The sequence below is a fragment of the Neofelis nebulosa genome, chromosome 18 (assembly GCF_028018385.1).
Source record: "Neofelis nebulosa isolate mNeoNeb1 chromosome 18, mNeoNeb1.pri, whole genome shotgun sequence".
Lineage (NCBI taxonomy): Eukaryota > Metazoa > Chordata > Mammalia > Carnivora > Felidae > Neofelis > Neofelis nebulosa.
Window position 1 is genome coordinate 41725277 of NC_080799.1, and position 18927 is coordinate 41744203.

General features: G+C 56.2%; 2 protein-coding genes across 7 annotated transcripts in view; both read left to right on the top strand.

Annotated features, from left to right (window-relative positions):
- The window catches only part of TFAP4 (transcription factor AP-4), a 28239-nt gene extending 12814 nt beyond the window's left edge, over positions 1 to 15425 (top strand). The window contains exons 1-7 of one of the 6 annotated variants that reach the window (XM_058710162.1): positions 2852 to 3358; positions 11052 to 11217; positions 11340 to 11438; positions 11855 to 12025; positions 12625 to 12765; positions 13326 to 13478; positions 14374 to 15425. In XM_058710162.1, the coding sequence (XP_058566145.1) occupies positions 3012 to 3358; positions 11052 to 11217; positions 11340 to 11438; positions 11855 to 12025; positions 12625 to 12765; positions 13326 to 13478; positions 14374 to 14568 (1272 nt within the window). In that variant the 5' untranslated portion in view covers positions 2852 to 3011 and the 3' untranslated portion in view covers positions 14569 to 15425. Of the gene's footprint in view, positions 1 to 2851; positions 3418 to 3992; positions 5673 to 5770; positions 5796 to 8176; positions 9028 to 11051; positions 11218 to 11339; positions 11439 to 11854; positions 12026 to 12624; positions 12766 to 13325; positions 13479 to 14373 lie in introns of those variants that run through there. The other 5 variants (XM_058710165.1, XM_058710166.1, XM_058710167.1 and 2 more) reach the window with 5 other exon arrangements.
- Positions 15426 to 17653: 2228 nt separating this feature from the next.
- The window catches only part of SRL (sarcalumenin), a 47090-nt gene continuing 45816 nt past the window's right edge, over positions 17654 to 18927 (top strand). Inside the window, exon 1 of the mRNA XM_058712157.1 lies at positions 17654 to 17762. The gene's annotated coding sequence lies outside the window, so the exon portion shown is untranslated. The remainder of the gene's footprint in view (positions 17763 to 18927) is intronic.

The following is an 18927-nucleotide window of genomic DNA, read 5'->3' on the forward strand; positions in this document are numbered from 1 at the left end:
TTTATTTATTTTGAGAGAGAGACAGAGACAGAGACAGAGAGCACGAGTAGAGGAGGGGCAGAGAGAGAATCCCAGGCAGGCTTCGCACTGTCAATGCAGAGTCCAACTCGGGGCCCGAATCCAGGAACCATAAGATCATGACCTGAGCCGAAGTTGGACACTTAACCAGCTGAACCACCCAGGCACCCCAATCCTGGCTTATTTTACTTTTCTTTTCTTTTTTTTTTTTTTTTAAATTTTTGTTTAACGTTTATTTATTTTTGAGACAGAGAGAGACAGAGCATGAACGGGGGAGGGTCAGAGAGAGGGAGACACAGAATCTGAAACAGACTCCAGGCTCCGAGCTGTCAGCCCAGAGATCGACGCGGGGCTCGAACTCACGGACTGCGAGATCATGACCTGAGCCGAAGTCGGCCGCCTTTACCGACTGAGCCACCCAGGCGCCCCTTATTTTACTTTTCAAGGTTCCTCGATGCTGTAGTACATATCAGCACTTCATTCCTTTTTAACAGTAAATAACATGCCATTGTACAGATAGACCACATTTGCTTATGGTCTCTCATCAGTTGCGGGACCACAGGGGGCATGCACCTTTAGTTACTGTGAATAACGCTGCTGTGAACACTTGTATGTGATTACCTGTTTGAGTCCCTGTTTTCATTCTTTTGGGTACATATACATACCTGGGAGTGGAAATGCTGGGGCATATCACAACCTCTGCCAGGGTTTGTATGGCCCCTGAACTAAGAATGGTATGGTCCCCCCCAAGATGTTCACATCCTAAGCGGTGGAAGCTGTGAACGTTACCTTATGTGGCCAAAGGGGCCTTGAAGAAGATACAACTGAGGTAAGGATCTTGAGATGGGGAAATTGTTCTAGACTATCTGGGTGGGCTCAAGGTCATCATAAAGGTCAGAGTCTGAGAAGGAAATGTAATGGAAACGAAGGTTGCAGTGACCTCCTGCGGGGGGGGGCTCCACCAGCCAAGAAACGTGGGCAGCTTCTAGAAGCTGGAAAAGATAAGGAAAGGAGTCTCCCCTAGAACTTTCAGAAGGAACGAGCCTTGTTGACGCCATGATTTTAGCCAAATATAACCCGTTTGGACTACTGACCTCCAGAGAATAAATTTGTTTCGGTTTAAGCCCCAAACTCTGTGTTAATTTGTTACAGTAGCCATGGGAAACCATTACAAATAACTTTTAAATGCCCTTTACAGAAAAAGTTTGCCCACCTGGAGACTCAGGTAGAGGCTCTAAGGAATTTTGCAGAGGGCACAGTGGACCCCGTTTGGGAGTCCTGGGAATGGGGGACAGCCTGGAGTTTGAGGGCTTGTGTCACTTCGGAAAAGAGGGCGAAGTGTTGGGAGGGAGTTAGAGTGGGGTGGTTGGGGCAGGGATGGTATTTCAGGCCTCGGGGAGGAGCAGATGAGCCCCCAGCAGGCAGTTTTGGCACCTTTGGCAGAAATGGCCAGGCCAGTCTGAGTGACAGCTACCAGGCTCCACCAAGGCAGTTCTGTAAGAGAGGGGCAAGGGGTAAACAAACACACTGCTCCCAGCTCTCATTCATTCATTCATTCATTCATCCATCCATCCACTGAGGCAGCACAGACTTTGCTCCGTGTGTAGTTATGTGGCCCTGTATCCTATGTTGCCTCCCAGGAAGTCATCATTTCCTGAGCACATTTCCTGTCCCCACAGGCTTTCCAGGGACTATGATGTTAAGTGGTTTGGGATCTGTACTTAGAGAAACTGCCCAACAGGTTGCTGCAAGGATCAGAAAACATGCAAGCAAAAATCTACAAGGTGCTCGCGAAATCTAATAATAATAATAGTTCCCCAAATAACTAACTTATTATTAGTAGCAATATTTTAATTAGGAGGCGCGATTTGGGCGGAACCTTGAAGGCGGATGGGATTGGGAAAGGCGGTGGGCAGGGGGGAGGACATTCCAAGGCAGGCGTAGTCTTCCTGAGCCCGGGGCCAACCCTCCAGGAGCCAGGGCAGGGGACTTGGGGGGGGGGGGGGGCGGAAGCTGGCCACCACGGCGTCCCTCCCTCCCCGCCCTGGGCCATCACCCGTAGTAAGAGCGCACCCTGGCGGAGGAGCAGGTCCCGTACTGGTTTAGCCATGAATGAGAGGCGGCAGCCCCTCCATCTGCGTCTGTCCAGCCTCCCCGCGGAGGGGGAAAGGGGGTGGGGTGGGGTGGGTAATAGGGGGATACCCGGCAGCAGCCACCAGACCTCCGGGCCGCGCTGGCAGCCTGCTCCCGTGGCCGCTGCCGTCCTGGCCCGCCTCCACCCTTCTTTCCCCACCGAGGCCCCCGTTTCGTAAGGCAGCCTCAGGATCTGAGGCGCCCGACGCGCCCCCCTTTGCTCTCTCCACCCCGGCTCCGGGATTCCCAGGCTCCAGAGCCCGGGCTAGGCGGCCAACTGGGCAGGCAGGGAGGGAGGGGGCTGGCCGGCCTCCGAAGTCGGCCCCAAGTTACATGTGGGAAGAGGTGGCTGTGACGCAAGTTTCCAGGGGGCCCTGGGCTCTGAGGGAGCGCGCCAGAGCGGCTCCTCTCCGTGCAGCTGCAACCGTGAAAAAGAAAAAGCCCCGAGCAGCACCCCAAGCCGCCTTGCCACGCGCGCGGGGTCCAGCCGCGCGCCCTCTGCCCCCCAGGGCCACCGAGCGCCGAGACCCTGCATCGGCCAGTCCCCGCCGGACCCCTTGCGCACGGGCTAGGCTCCCTCGCGGTGGCTGGCCCCTTTTTCTTCTTTCTTTTTTTTTTTTTTTTTGCAACGCTTGCCAACCTGTCAGCTGATGGACCTCATCACCCATAGTGGCGCATGTAGCTCGGCCGCAGCTCACTCCATTCACGCCGCGCCCCCCCCAGCCGGCCCCCCGCCCCCGGCTACCGGTGCCGGGGGGTAGGCTCGCAGACTTTGGCCGCAACCAGCCCCCGGGGGCCCGCGCCCCTCTCGCCCGGGCCTCGCGCCGCCCGGGGGGCGCTGCAAATAGTCCTTTGTTTACATGCAATTCCTTACTCCGCGGAAGGAGGCCGGGGGAGTGCTGAGTTTTCACCAGCTGTTTCCCGCCTTGAAACAGACATCTGATCAGCTGCAAACACACACACACATACACACGCCCGGGGAGGCAGGCCGGAGAGACCTCCCTCCCGCCCCTCCCGCCCGCCTCCCTCCCCTCGCCGCCGCCGCCGCCGCCGCCAGCATCTGGGACCGGCCGTTTCTGCACCTCCGTCCGGCGCTGCCCTTTGATTCGGATTTCCATCTTGCATTCTCCGGCGGACCGCGGGACCCGGCTCGTGCAGAGGAGGGGGGCCGATCGCTATGGAGTATTTCATGGTGCCCACTCAGAAGGTGCCCTCTTTGCAACATTTCAGGAAAACAGAGAAAGAAGTGATAGGAGGGCTCTGTAGGTGTGTACTCCTCCTCCCCCCCACCCCCTTCCCATGACTGCAGCCCCTGGCCAGCCCGCCTGGGCTGGCGCGCGTGTGCGCACGCATGGCCCGCGCTGCCGACCCCGCTCGCCTTTCTTAGCCTCCGAGGCGGCTACAGCCCCGCGAGCTGGGCTTGCGCCGCCGGGGGACCCTCGTCCCCGGGAACGTGGGGGCCCCGAGCGGCCCTGGTCACTTTTGTCCGCTGCAGGCGGGCGAGTCGCGACGTTTGTAAATTGCAAACAGACCCACGTGGTTCTGCAGCAGTCCCGGCCATGCTTGGTGCTGGTGGCTTTTCCCCCCGCGCTTCCTCCTCCCCCCTCCCGCGGCGGCTTCCTTCCTCTCCCTCCTTCTTCGCTGTCTCTGGGTGCCTCCCTCCAAGGGGACTTGGGGCGCTCGGGCCGCGCGTGGGGCTGCTGCGCGGTCTGCTACAATGCAGCCACGCCGCGGCTCTGGGAGCGGCGTGGGGGGGGGATCGGGGAGCCGGTGGTGTGTTTGCTGGGAGCAGGGCTGCGGCGGGGTCGGGGGGCGTGCTCGAGTAGGGGCGCGGGGATGGGTGGGACCCTAGAGGCCGGCGCTGCCGGCCGGGGGCGCCGCGGACTCGGGCACGTTAGCGGCCGCTCGCTCGCTTGCCGCCCGCGCCCGGGCGCTGTTTACTAGCGAGGCCTGGACGTGACTCTGCAGCCCTCTTGGAGTAGGCGGACCTCGGCGCGCCGCCTCGCGGGAGCTGTAGTTCCCCGAGCCCCGCCGGCGCGGCATTGTGGGAGATGTAGGCGCGCCGGGGCCACGCTTTCCTCGCACAAAGCTCGGCTCCCGCGAGCTGGATGGGCCCGGCAGGCCCGGTGGAGGCGCCTTTTGGGGAGGGGGCATCAGAGGCTGCCCTTGGCCTCACAAGGCTGCTGCCTTCCACACGCCGATCTCGGCTGCAAACTTTCCCATCCACACCCCTTCCCCCCCCACACACCCCCACCCCTAGTCAGAAACCGAAACCGTTCAGTCTCCCAGCAGTGTGGGTGTGTGATTCCAGGTCCTCGGCCCTCCCCAGGAGCCACTTTCCAAGTTTGGTCCGGGTTGTTCCAGGTCCACCCTTTACCAAAGGGTGATGGGTGCGTGTGCCACTCGCATTCCATTTCCCTGGACACTGGTTAAAATGCACATGTCCGGAACTCTGATGGCCAGGAGAAGGGCTTGGGCGTCTGCACTGAGCACTGCCTGCGGGACACGGCAGTACAGCGGCTGGGGCTCTTCTGTGTGCCCAAGTGTGGGATCTGCAGCCCCTGTATGGCCTTGCTGCTCCGGGAGCGAAATGGCTCCCTAGGGCTGGGGCCACGTGCTTTGCCGCCCTGGGCAGGCTGGGCGGGGATTGAGGGAGGAGGAGCCGAGGGCGGTGTGGCCCAGGCTGGTGGACACCAGGGGCTGCAGAAATGAGGTTGGGGACGGTTGCGGCTCATGTATACACGCACCCCACCCGCCTCAGGGTTTCTACCTTAACAATTCTCAAGTTCAGGGTGGTGGGCAGCCAGAGGGGTGGTCCTTCCAGAAGGTCTACCTGGAGGACCTAGCTGTAATAAGAAAAAAAAAATTCTGCTGCTCTTAATATGTTCTAGGGATTCGTTTTGCTGGATTTTTCTCATTGGATTTTCACAATCTTCCTCCTGAGTTTGGGAGCCTTGTGATTGCTGTGTGGCATGAGGACACAAGCTTGAGAAGCAAACAGTTACAGCAAGTGGTGGGGCTGGAACTTGAACCCTGATCCCGGAGACCTGTTCCGACCGGGAAGGGCTGGGCACTGGGGAGGTGGGGTTGAGCTGCTCCAGATGCTGTTTGGGCCTGACCCTGGTACAGGCCTGGTACAGTAGGGACCTCTGGCCACCAGGCCTGGGTCTTAGTTGAATCCTCTCTTGGCCTCCTAGGACTCTGGTTTCACTCTGTCCCTGTCCCAAGCCCCACTTTAGGGGAGTCCAGCAGTCCCCAGGGGCCAAGTGCCATGAGACTGCCTATCTGTGAGACGGTTGTAAGCCCATGTGCTGGGTGTGGAGTTGGGGCCTCTGGGTTTGTTCCTTTTCAGAAGGAGCTGTGGGGTGAGGTGGGATCAAGTGTGTGGGTGGGGCGGGACCTTTTGGTTGTGTGGACTGGCTTCTCAAGCTGGTGGACTTTGTTCCATCCCTCGGTGCCTGAAGGGCCTCCTGTCTCTCGCATCCTTCTCCCAGATCTACTGGAGGGGGCCGTACTGCACAGTGAGTCCCCGTGTCTCCCCCATCCCCGCATCCCCTTCATATCTGCTCCTGCCCAAACTGTGTGGTCTTGGACTTGTGTCGTCTCAATGCTCTCTGCTTCTTTAAAATAGAGCACCTGTAAAGGTTGGTTGTGTGTGTGGAAAGCACCTGGTATGTGTTCAGATGACACTCACACTCTTGGGAGCAGAAGCATTGTGGTCTTAGAGTGTTTACCTACTGCCCTTGCGGGGGGGGGGGGGGGGGGAGAGACCAGTTCCCAGAAGGAGTTAGAGAACAGCTAGGGGCTTTGGAGTGTGTGCTGGGTCCTTGATCCGTTTTTTGTTTTGTTTTGTTTTATGTTTATTTTTGAGAGAGAGTGTGTGGTAGGGGCAGAGAGGGGGACAAAAGATATGCAGCAGACAGCCTGATATGGGACTCGAACTCAAACCATGAGATCATGGCCTGACTCAAAGTCGGAAGCTTAACTAACCGAGCCATCCAGGTGCTCCCTTGATCTGGTTTTTATGAGGTACTTACTCCGTGCTAGGAACCAAAACTGGCCCTGTCCTAAGAGCTCAGTCTCCTAGTGCTAAAGAGTTGTATCAGTCCCCTAAGAGAGAGCTTGGGTTCTCCTGGAGTCCTGGGTACAAACTTTGGAAAAACAAATCATCCTGTTTTTCTCAGTATCTCTCTTTTTTCTTCCTCCGTCCCTCCCTCTCTCTTTTAATAACCTAAGCTTGCTTGCTTATTTATTTATTTATTTATTTACTTACTTACTTATTTATTTATTTTAGTAATCCCTGCTGGGCTGGAACTCACGACCCCCAAGATTAAGAGTCACATGCTCTACCAACTAAGCTTGTCAGGTGCCTCCCCCTCCTGTGTCTTTAATTTTTTTAAGTTAAATTAATTTAATTAACTAAATTAATCTTTAATTTTTTAAATTAAATTATTTATTTACTTAGAGAGAGCAGGGGAGGGGCAGAGAGAGAGAGAGGGAGACAGAGAATCCCAAGGAGGCTCTGTGCAGAACCTGCTGCAGGGCTCGATCCCTTGAACTGAGATCATGACCTGGGCCAAAATCCAGCGGATGCTCAATAGACTGAGCCACTCAGGTGCCCCTTGTCTGTGTCTTTAGATTTCACCCTGATCCTGTGAAGTGAGGCAATGTTTCCCCATTTCACAGGTGGGGAAACTGAGGCTTTGAAAGATGAAGTAGCTAAGCATGGGGTTCCACAGCTAGTAAGTGGCAGGGGTGGTTTGTACTTGAACACAGTTCAGGGAGCTCCGTCTGAGGAGGGGAGGTGAGGGATGAGGTGTTTCTGATGGGAACAGCCTAGACAGGGTTTGTTCTGGGACCAAGGGTAGGGGTGGCAGGCTGGTCAGAGTGTGGTGTATGGATTCAAGCAGTGGGGCTGGGTGAAGGCCCTGGGTTGCTTCAGTACCTGCTGCAGAGGACAAGTGACTTGGACATCCTTGCTGAGGGTCACCTTCTTTCCTGCCTTCTTTTTGGGGTATGGGAGAAATCCCGCGTGGGCTTTCCCACCTCACACTGTAGCCACTGAGTGGCAGGTGTGTGAGTGGCTTTGGGCAGTGTAAAATGAGAGTTCTCAGTGGCTAATCTGAGGCTGGAGGCCAGGCATGGGGGTATAGGGGGATGGGAGCTACATGCTTTTGGGCTGGGCAGGAAGGACAGGTACAGGTCAGGATCCTGTCTTGAAGAGTATTCTCCCCTGGTGCCCGGTGGCTCATTCGGTGGGTGTCCGATTTTGGCTCAGGTCATGATCTCGCAGTTCACAAGTGCAAGCCCGGTGTCAGGCTCTGTGCTGACAGCCTGGAGCCTGCTTCGTATTCTGTGGCTCCCTCTCTGCTCCTCCCTAGCTCACGTTCTGTCTCTCTCAGAAATAAATAAAAACATTAAAAAAAAAAAAAAAAAAGTGTGCTCCCTTCCCCATAACTTATGATTGGTAAGCTGATGTTATTCCCAGGGGGCTGTTTGAGGGTACTCTGGTACCGTGGTGGCAATCTTGGCACCCAGGGCTGGTACCCAAACTTTTCTCGGCCATTGGCTGCCCAGCTCCAGGAGACTGGCTGTCAGAGGGCAGTCTGGGAGGGCGAGAAGCAAGAGACACTGGGTGTCAGTGGACAAGGCTAACTTCACTGCTTACCTCGGAGTCTGAAGTTGATGTGGAGGGGACAGAGGACCTTACAATTCCTGTAAATCATGTTTATGTGTGCAAAACTTAGAAATGTGAGAAACTTTCAGGCATTTGCAGAAAAGCCCACTTTATCTAGTACAATATCTGCGGGATTAGCCGTCCATTATTGGAATCGCTGGTTGGTCAGCGGTTAGGACCCCTGGTTGGCCAGCACTCCCACCAATCAGAACTCCCGGTTTGCCATGATTCCACCAATCAGGATCCAGGATTAGTCAACATTCCACCAATCAGAAACCCTGGTTAGTCCACGTTCTATTAAAGAAACTGTCAGCTGGTACTTCTGGGGCTATTTAGGTGAGTTACCCGGGAGGGTCTTGGTGGCAACCCAAGTCCTCACAAAAAACTGCAGCTTTGGGGTGAAATCTGTTTTCTGGGACTTAAGGATGCGCTGGGTTAGCCAGAAGCTGGTTCCTGAACCAGGAAGCTGGGCTGATGGACTGGGCAAGAGGGAAAGAATGGATAGAACATTGGGAAGAACCAGGATGAACAAGCCTCTACTCCCTGCCTGGGTCCTTCATTCTCCTTTGGTCTCCCCGGCTCCTGGGCATCCTGGGGAGAAGGAAGGAGCTGAGGGTCTGCTCCCCAGGGCAGAGGTTTTCATGGGCAGATGAGCTGGCTGGTTGGGGAAGGTGGGGCTGAACTCTGGTTTCTGGGGGGATTGGGAGGGGAGTTGATGGGACATGGCTGGGAGGCCGTGGGGGCTGGAAAGTGCAGCTGCACCCTGCTCTGCCTGATCTTTCATGGGCAGGTCACTTCTGTGCCTGTCCCACTGTTTGTCAGGAGGGTCAGGGGCACACTATCTGCTGAGGCCATACACAGGGCTCTGGTAAGCAGTGGGGCCATTTGTGAGCCATCAGTAGTAAAGGGTGCCATCAGCAGGTGAGGGGAGCCGAGCTTTGGCTTGGCATCCGCAGGTGCCTGTTAAGCCCTGGTCTGGCTGTCTGACCTTGGGCTCTTCCCTTCCTCAGACCTTGGATTCCTCATTGCAACACAGTTACCCAGCTGGGTGTCCATGGGAGTCAGATGGGAATAATGTAAATGTTCTGCATGATAGTTGTGCATACCCCATGCTTTGTCCTTTCTACAGGGTCAACTGTCATCTGTCTGTCTGGGTGTCTGGCTTTGTGGGACGGTGCAGAGCCCACTCTGTCCTGTGGGTAAGAGCAGGGCTCTGGGATCAGGGTTCAAGTCCCAGCCCCACCACTTGCTGGAACTGTTCCCTTCCCAAGTCTATGTCCTCAACCCACACAGGAATCATAAGGCCACTGGACTCAGGAAGATTGTGACAACTCAATGAGAAAATTCCAGCAAATTGAGTCAGCATAGAACTCAAGACTTTTTTTTTTTTTTTTTTTTTAAGTAAGCTGTATGTCTAACATGGGGCTCAAACTCGCAACCCCAAGAGTCACATGTTCTACTGAGCCAGCCAGGCTCCCCATTCCACCTCTGTAATCCACCCACTACAGAGGGTCTCGAGGGCACTTCCAGACCGGGGGAGCCTGGACTAGGTTCTAATGCCCCCAAGGGACAGGCAAGCCACCGCATACCAGGTCTCCGACCTGTATCCTCTCCATTGCTGTCTCCAGCCACCCCGTCCACCTCCACTGTAGGGGCAGGGAAACTGGGAGAAGTGAGGTGCCCCTGGCCCAGAAGTCGGGACCCAGATGACTGGCAGTCTTACTCTAAAACTCTGTCCCATCTCACTCTGCGTCCTAAGTCTCATCTGTAAAGAAAGGGTCGTGGACCCCTTTCCCAGCATTGATATTCCATAGGCCCTGTGAGGAAGCTGCACCCTGAAGGAGGGGGCCCAGGGAGGCCTTGAGGGTGCTGGTGGAGGAGAGGGCTTGTCTGTGGGCCCCCAGCTGCAACTGATGTGGAGCCTGCTCTTAGCCCACCCTCCATGGACTACCCTCTCTGTCAGGAGAGGAGGCCAAGGCCCAGGATGGGGCAAAGACAAGTCCAGGGTCCTGCAGGCCTGCAGTGGGACAGCTGAGGTGGGCCAGGGGCGGGCAGGAAAAGCCTTGCCTCCCTCCAGCTGTTGCAGACTCGTTCTCCTGGCTTTCTGAGTAAATTTCTTTCTGTCTGGGGATGGGCATGGGGGCTTGGGCACCTCTTGGAGCTCAGGGTTCCCATCAATGGAACAAGGCTGCCTGCGGTTCTTTCCCCATTCCTCCAGAACCAGGGGGGTGAGCTCTCTTGGCCCAGGCCTGGACCAGGTCACCCCAGGAGGGCCCCTCAGGAAGAAGCCAGGGCTGTGGCTTTGGGTGGGGCCGGTGGCCTCTTCTGGGAGCCCAGCATCTGGAAGCCATCAGGCCAGGAGCGGGGGGAGTTTCAGAAGAGGGCCGGGAAAGGGGGAATGCCTCCTCCAGGCCACACACAGGCCCACCCCTCGGGGGCGGTGGCGTTGGGCCCACAGGCCCCGCTGCCGTCTTTGCCTCCTGCCAATGCCTCAGGGCCCATAGCCTCTCTCCCTTCCGCTGGCTGCCTTCTCTCTCACCCCACTGGCTGCTGCTCCTGTAAGATGCAATCACATAATATGCAATAACATTGCCCACTGCGTGCTGGGAGCCTTGCTCCTCTGGCACAGGGCCTGCCTCTTGGGGTGGGTGGGTTTGGGGGATAAGTGTCTCCAGGGGTGGTGGGCCTGGCGTCCCCTTCTTGGAGTGAGTGGTTCCTGTCTCAGTTTTGAAGTCTTAGCGTGGGGTGTCTGGGGCCGGGCTGGGGACTGGCGGATGAGTGTGTGGCTGGAAATATGACTGTGGGGATGGGGAACCATCTTCCTCAGTCCTCAAGCCTGCAGTGCTGAAGGAGGGGGTCCAGGTGCACAGTAAGACACTCAGAGGTGTCCCAGGGACAGGTGTCTCCAACTGCTCTTGGGACCACCTGCATCAGAATCACAGAGATTCTTGTTACCCATTCAGGCTTCTGGGCCGCACCCACAGCTGCCACACACGGGGCCGGGACCTGGGGCTGAGTGTGTTCCAGGGCATACAACTCCATCATCCTCCTGATCTGCTGGGGGCGTAGGCATCTGACCGATCTGGCATCTTCTGCAGTGGAGGGATGAAAGTTACACTGGAGTTACACTGGGCCCTCTGGAGATGAATTGTGAAGACAGGGTCCCGCGGGGGCAGGGCACGGAGGGCACCCGGCCTGAGCATGTCTGTGTCTTTCCCTGCAGCCTTGCCAACATTCCACTGACCCCTGAGACGCAGCGGGACCAGGAGCGGCGGATTCGGCGGGAGATCGCCAACAGCAACGAGCGGAGGCGCATGCAGAGCATCAACGCGGGCTTCCAGTCCCTCAAGACCCTCATCCCCCACACAGATGGAGAGAAGCTCAGCAAGGTGGGCTGGGGCCCGGAAGGCTTCCTGGAGGAAGTGGTTGGCTCAAGCGGGGAGAAGAAAGCGAGCTCTGGCAGACGTTGCCTTGCCTGCCGGGGTCCCTGACTTGTCCCTCCCACCCTCAGGCAGCCATTCTCCAGCAGACGGCGGAGTACATCTTCTCCCTGGAGCAGGAGAAGACCAGGCTCCTGCAGCAGAACACACAGCTCAAGCGCTTTATCCAGGTAGCGCCCCGCGGAGGCCGCCTGCTACCTCAGTGCCCTGCCCCCCTCCTGACTCCGTTTCCCTGGTGTGGGCGTGTCCCGGCTCAGCGGTGGCTTGGGACTCCCATGTGGTTGCGGGTCGAATCTTCCCCACCCACCTGCCTACTTGAGGCATTTGCCTTCCTGCCTGGGCCTCAGTTTACCCATAGGTCAAGTGCAGTGGGCTGGGCTCTGGAAGGAACCAGGTGATTTCTGGAATCACCTTTCTGGCCTTTGTTGGATTTGCAGAATGGGGTTCCCTGGGGCCGGCGCAAGTGCCCCTGGGCTTGACAGCCTTGGGGGGCTGTGAAGGAGCCCCCTGGCTCCCCTGTTGGTGGTGGTGGTGTCAGTAGTATGGGGGTGTCACGGCGCACTCACTGGCCCCTTGGGGTCTCCAGGAGCTGAGCGGCTCATCCCCCAAGCGGCGGCGGGCAGAGGACAAGGATGAGGGCATCGGCTCGCCGGACATCTGGGAAGACGAGAAGGCAGAGGATCTGCGTCGGGAGATGATCGAGCTTCGGCAGCAGCTGGACAAGGAGCGCTCGGTGCGAATGATGCTGGAGGAGCAGGTGAGGCTCTTGGGTGGACCCCGCTTCGCATGGGGGGCTCAGTGGGAAGCAAAGCAGACAGGTCCCTGCCCTCGCGGGGTCACTGTCTGCATGGGGTTGGGGGACATGCGTCAGAGGCTCTCACGGGGCTGGAATAAAACACGGCTGCGGTAAAGGCCGCGTGCCAACGGTGGGCACCAGGGAGGGGGATTGGGCCGGTTCCAGAGGGGCAGCTTACGGCTTCTCCGTGCAAGTGACTGGAGCCAAGGTGGGGAGGTCGAGTCTCACAGTTAACCACGCAGAGAGAGGAGAAGGGTGCACCACGCAGCACAGCGGGGGCCGGGGCCTCGAGGTGGGAGGGATCAGGGCATGAGGGAGGCCGTGGCTGGAGAGGAGATGAGTCACGGCGGGTCTGGCAGGCTGTGCTAAGGACTTTGGTCTCTACCCCGAGGGCGGACCAGCTCCATGTGAAGGTTTGCAGCGGGAGCGGACGGCCTCTTGGCGAAGGGCAGAGCTTGGGGGCGCTGACCGCAGCAGTCCCGCGGGCCCTGCACAGAGGCTGGGGGGCTCCGGGAGTGTGGTCTGGAGCCCGTCCCCCCAGCCTGTTGCTCTGCCCCCAGGTGCGCTCGCTGGAGGCCCACATGTACCCAGAAAAGCTCAAGGTGATTGCACAGCAGGTGCAGCTGCAGCAGCAGCAGGAGCAGGTGCGGCTGCTGCACCAGGAGAAACTGGAGCGGGAACAGCAGCACCTGCGGACCCAGGTGAGCAGGAGGCATCTGCGAGGGGCTCTGCGCCGCGAGCGACATCGGTGCCTCCGGGGCCCCGCGTCCCTGGGTGCCCAGTGTCCTGCACACATTATTGCATTGAGTCCTCCTAGCAGCCCTTTGAGGCCTGAGCTTTTATTCTCCCCGCTCTACTGATGGCAAAACTGAGGCACAGGAAGGTTAAGTTCCATGCCCACTCACGACCCTCGATGACGTGGCTCTCTGAAGGCAGAGTCCACGCTCCTGCCCACCACCGTCCTTGGTAGATGTTGACGTGCTTGCTTGGCGCTGGAGAGGGAAGGGGCCACAGGATCTCAGATGACCGGAAGCCCCTCTCTGCACTGCCTTTTCCTCATCTCTTAAAATAAGAGGGGTGGGCCGCACACTGGCTGGCCCCTTGGGAGTGAAGGAGTTCAGAGGCGGTGGCGGTTGGCAGAGGCTGTGTCTAGGCAGCGGGCAGAGCGTTTGGGGGCCTTCCCGTACTCTCCGTGAGGGTCCTCAGGGAAAGGGCAGCTCCTGGAACCTTTGGAAAAAGACTGAGGGCCTCTGTCTTGCAGCTGCTGCCCCCCCCGGCCCCCACCCACCACCCCACAGTGATCGTGCCGGCGCCACCCCCTCCCTCCCACCACATCAACGTCGTCACCATGGGCCCCTCCTCGGTCATCAACTCTGTTTCCACGTCCCGGCAAAATCTGGACACCATCGTGCAGGTACCTGGGCTTAGGGAGGAGGCAACATGTCGGGGGAGCGGGGGTGGGGGCGCCAGATGTGTGAGAGCCACAGGCTGTAGGGGATCGAGAACGGGGCTTGAATACAGCAGGAAGAAGGGCTGGCAGCTGAATGTCTCCATTCCCTAGTTTCCCTTTCTGTGTCTGTCGTGGGAGGCGGCTCTGGAGAAGGTTTGGGGCAGAGAGGGGGACAGCGTGGCCTGGAAGACCCTGTCTCTTCCTCCTTGGGGTTTGCTGAGAGGGTCCTTTGCTCCCGAGCCCCCTAGCGTCAAGTTCCTGCATCTAGGTCTTGGTTGGCGCCAGAGTCTCCTCTCAGCTCCATCTGCCAGGACCTGGGATAGGATGCAGGGACACTGAAGCCTCCTGCACAGATGATTGGCACTGTGGGTCAGGCCTGAAGTCTCTGCTGTGCCCCACTCAGGGTGGCATCCCTTGGGAGAGCCCAACAGCGTCCCAAAGAAAAAAACAATGAAACAAACAAACAAAAAAGCCCAAATGAAAAAAAAGCCCATCAACCCCTGCAACTTTACTTGCACATAAATGCAGCAAATCGAAGAAGAAAGTTAATAACAGAGACCTCCCATAAGTGAACAGGCAGACTTTGAAATGTATAAATGAGAGATGCGTGTGACTTCCAGGCGGCCCTGAACTGTGATCTCCAAGGCGTTTTGCAGCTCAGCAGAGGAGTTCCAAATGTTTGTTTCCCCCGTATTCTGGCAGGCTGGCCACTGTCTTGCCAGGCTTATTTCTGGATATTTCTGTGTGTGTGTGTGTATGTATGTGTGTGTGTGTGTGTGTGGGGGAAGGGGGGCATAGTGGCTGTCCCAGTGTCCCCGGCCGCCCTCATAGCAGCCTGCCACCTCCCCCCGCCCACCAGGCGATCCAGCACATCGAAGGCACCCAGGAAAGGCAGGAGCAGGAGGAGGAACAACGACGAGCCGTCATCGTGAAGCCAGGCCGCAGCTGCCCGGAGGCCCACGCCTCCGACACTGCCTCCGATTCGGAGGCCTCGGACAGCGACGCCATGGACCAGAGCCGGGAGGAGCCAGCAGGGAATGGGGGGCTTCCCTGACCACCCCCCAGCCCTCCTCTCCCCTCTTGGAGCTGGAGGGGGCCGGGGGGCAGCTACAGGGAGCAAACGCAGGTGAACGAGTGAGGAATTTTTACAAAATTACAACGTCATTTGGGTCTCTTTTATGACCTCTTTTTCAATACTGTAAATCGACCTTTGAGTGAAGCCACCCGACCTGAGGTCCCCGGGGGCTGGGGTGGCAGGGGCATGTTGGGAGCACCGGGACACCTGGGGCTGGGCCTCGCCCCGGAGGCTGGGGGAAGCTGACACAGGTGCCTGGCCTCTCTCCGCCAAAAAGCATTTTTTCATTTAAACATGTTTTTAAGAACAGGGAAAAATCAAACAAAACCCCAAGGTATGCTGCCCTCCCCAGAGCCAGCCCTAGACCGGCAGTTTCTGACTCCTTCCCTCCTCTTTTTGTTTTTTTCCTTTCTCCTTTAAGCACTTACATGGGTTGGGGGTCTGGCTGGGTCGGAGCTCTCTGGGGACCCCGGGGGTCTATGTTGCTTCTCGGTTGGGGTTTGCTGCTGCCCTTCTCCCCTCCCCTCCCGGCCTCGGCTCAGCTCGAGGATTTCCCCACCACCACCCAGCCCCACCCCTCCCTCCAGGTTTCCCATCTTCCACCCCAAAAATGTCTTTGTCTCTCTCTTTTTGTTGTTTGTTGTTGGTTCCTTTTGGTTTTGGTTTTTTTTATCTTTTTTTTTTATTTTTTTTTTTTTATTTTTTTTTTTAAACAATTTTGAGGTCTTTGTGTTCAAGGAGAAGCTATTATATTTTGTTAAGAAAGTGGGGGGAAAAACCAAGAGGCCACCGTGCCTTTATAAAGAAACAAAATAAAGTTTGTACTTTGTTTTTTAGATTCTGTGTCTGTGGGGTGTGTGCTGTCCTGAGGAGCCAGGAAAGGCTTCCCCGACTAGAGTATGGGGTGCTTTGGGGGCCCACAAGAGGGGCCTGGATGTGGCTGAGCAGTGACTTTCCCCAGCTGGAGTGTGGTGTTGTAATGAGATATCAGGGCCCCCAGACTCCCTGGAATGATTCCTGGGATTGTCCAAAGATGGGAGATGGTGTTGGGAGTGGGAGGGGTGGCTCCTGGCTCCTTGGTGGGGGGCAAGGAGAGAAGGAACCACCAAGCCACAGCTTCCTATCTCTTAGAGAAAGGACACAGGATGTTCAGGGGTCCTGGTAGTCCCTGGGCTTTGCCACTTCCTCATCTTGCGTAACCTCCCTGAACCTCAGTCTCCCCACCTATAGAAAGGAAGTCAGTTCCTCCTTGGGCGAGCTAGTTGATCTTTGGGCATCAGGTTCTTCATCTGAAGTTGGAAATTACTGGCACAGGGGCATTTCGTCTTATTGGATAGGGAGGTAGACTTTTAACTCTTTTTTTTTTTTTTTTTTTTTTTTTAATCTTGTGAGAGAGAGATCAAGAGCAGGGAAAGGACAGAAAGAGGGGGAGAGAGAGAGAGAATCCCAAGCAGGCTTTTCACCATCTTTGCAGAGCCTGACACGGGGCTTGACCTCACAAACCGTGACTTGAGCCGAAGGTAAGAGTTGGACACTTAACCTGCTGAGCTGCCTAGGCGCCCTGGACCTATAACTCTCTTAATCCTCTGTGGCCAGAGCCAGCTTTACAAAGTGTCCCCCTTGGCTTGCTTTTCCTCATGCGCATATTGTGACAGGTATGTGGGCACTGAGGCCAGAGCAGAATAGCCAGGTCACATCTCGTCCCCACAGTGAATGCTTCTAGACATTGAATAGAAGGTAGGCAGGAGGCTGAATTTTTTTTTTTTTTATAAATTGTAATTTTTTGTTGTTGAAATTCACATAACTTAAAATTAAGTATTTTAAAGTGAACAATTCAGAGGCATTTAGTATATTTACATTGTTGTACAACCGCCACCTCTGTTCACTTCCAAAACATTTCTGTCACTCCGAAACGAACTCCTTATCCCCTCATGGGTCTCTCCCCATTCCTCCCTCCTCCCAGCCCTTGGCAAACACCAATCATCTGTTTTCTGTTTTTAGTGTTAAAAAAACATTTTTTTTAACATTTATTTTTGAGAGAGACAGAGCGTGAGCAGGAGGGGAAGGGCAGAGAGAGAGGGAGACTCGGAATCCGAAGCAGGCTCCAGGCTCTGAGCTGTCAGCACAGAGCCTAGCTCCGGGCTCCAACCCACAAACTGTGAGATCATGACCTGAGCCAAGTCAGATGCTTAACCAACCGATCCACCCAGGCGCCCCTCTGTTTCAAGTGTTTTAAAAAATGAAGGTGTAATTTCCATTTGGTGAAATTCACTTTTTAGTTTTTGGTTGTGTGAGTTTTGATAAATACATACAGTTGTGGAACCATCACCCCAATCAAGGTATTAGTTTCCTCCTCACTGTTCCCCATTGTCCCTTTGTGTAGTCCAGACCCCAGCAACCACAATGATCTGTTCCTATGGTTTTGCCTTTTCTAAAATGTCATATGATTGGGATCATACAATGTTTAGCCTTTTGAATCCAGCTTCCTTCAGTTAGCATTCTAACTGTAATTTTCTTTTTGGGGGTCTATCTAGTTTAATTCACAAAGTTACATTAAAATGCTTGTCTGAAGGGAGGGGCTTAGCTAGGATCTGGGTGGGGACGGCCCTTTTCCAAGGCCAGTCGAGCTACCCTTTTCTCTGCTAGGTGCAAAGCGCGCTGGACCGGTTCCGTCCTGCTCCTAAGAGGATCAATAGAGGGCGCCGTGGGCCCAGAACGCGAGGCCCAGCGAGGGCGGAGGCTCCGCCTCTTTCCGGTACCCGCGGGTCTGCTCAGCTCCTATAGGCCAGAGGAGGAACTTGGGGGCGGGGCCGGAAAGTCCCCTCGTCTGACCCGCAGTGGCGCGCCCCTAGACTCCAGGCGAGCTCCCCGGCAGGCGGCGGAAGTCAGGAGCGCGGATGCGGCCCCGCCCCTTCCCGGACTAGTCCCCCGCCCCCACCCCGGCGCGCATGCTCTTTGGCGCTTCAGTCGGCCTTGCGCGGGCTCCGGCCTGCCTGTTCCTCTGGTCCCGCCTCTGATCCCGCCCCCGCGCGCTCTCACGCACGCCTCGTACGCAAACGCCGCAAACGTGCGGCTTCCGCATGTTCCCCGCTCGGAGGCGCTCGCCCACTTAATCCTGCGCCCGCCTGGGTCGAGGACGCGCCCTGCGGAAGAGGCCGCAGTGAAAAGAACAGGTGACGTTTATTTTAAGCCACAGTATCCGCAACATTGTGATTTCAGGTGATGAATGTAAGAAGCTACGCACAAAGTACGTCATTCTTTTCTTCCTACCATGTTTGGAAACCTTGTATGCATCGTGCCCTGACCCCATCTACGTAGGGATGGCCACGGGCCCAAGGCTAGCAGCCACGCGTGGGGCAGCTACAGGGTCCAGGGCCAGCAGCCACGCGTAGGGAAACGACAGGGTCAAGGGTCAGCAGTCACGCGTGGGGCAGCGACAGGGTCCAGGGTCAGCAACTACATGTAGGGTGGCTCTGGTCCAGAGTAAGCAGCCACGTGTGGTTTAGAAACAGGGTCCAGGGTCAGCAGCCACGTGCTGTGTGGCTCCGGTCCAGGTGGCCACCCACCTGCGGGCCAGGCCTGGTGGTCTGCAAGGGCATGGTGTCCTGCAGGCTTTGTGCATACTGGCCTGGGAGGAGGGATAAGCGAGTATGTGGCAATGGGTTGGTGTAGGATTTCCAAGTCCTGCTAAGAAGCTTGGATTTTATTTCTTGTGAGGGGTTGGGCATCTAGGAAGGACATGATCAAGGCCATGTTCAACAAAACTCTTTTTTTTTTTTCTTAAGTTTATTTATTTATTTATTTTTGAGAAGAGCACAAGCAGGAGAGGGGTAGAGTGAGAGGGAATAAAACAGAATCTGAAGTAGGTCCCAGGCTCTGAGCTGTCAGTAGACAGCCCTGATGCAGGGCTCGAACCCACAAACGGTGAGATCATACCTGAGCCGAAGTGGGTTGCTTAACCGACCGAGCCACCCAGGCGCCCCAACAGAACCTCTTTACTGAAATACTGCATGACACATACTCAGAAGTGTAGCTTATGTGTTTAGCTCCGTGAATTTTCACAAACTCAGTATATATCCATGTACCCCGCACCCCACCCAAGCTCTCAAGTGGTTTATTTTTTCTAAACTTTCAAAACAATTGTGGAAATAATTAGAGGTACAGGGAGGTGGTACTGTGTACCCTTCCCTGGACCTCCACCAGTGGTACCATCTTGGATTCCCTTAAGTACAACACCAAAACCAGGTATTTGTGATTGGTGGAGTGCACTAGGCTTAACTCGGATTTTACCGGTTTTACGTGCTTTCGTTTACGTACGTGTGTATGTAGTTACGCATC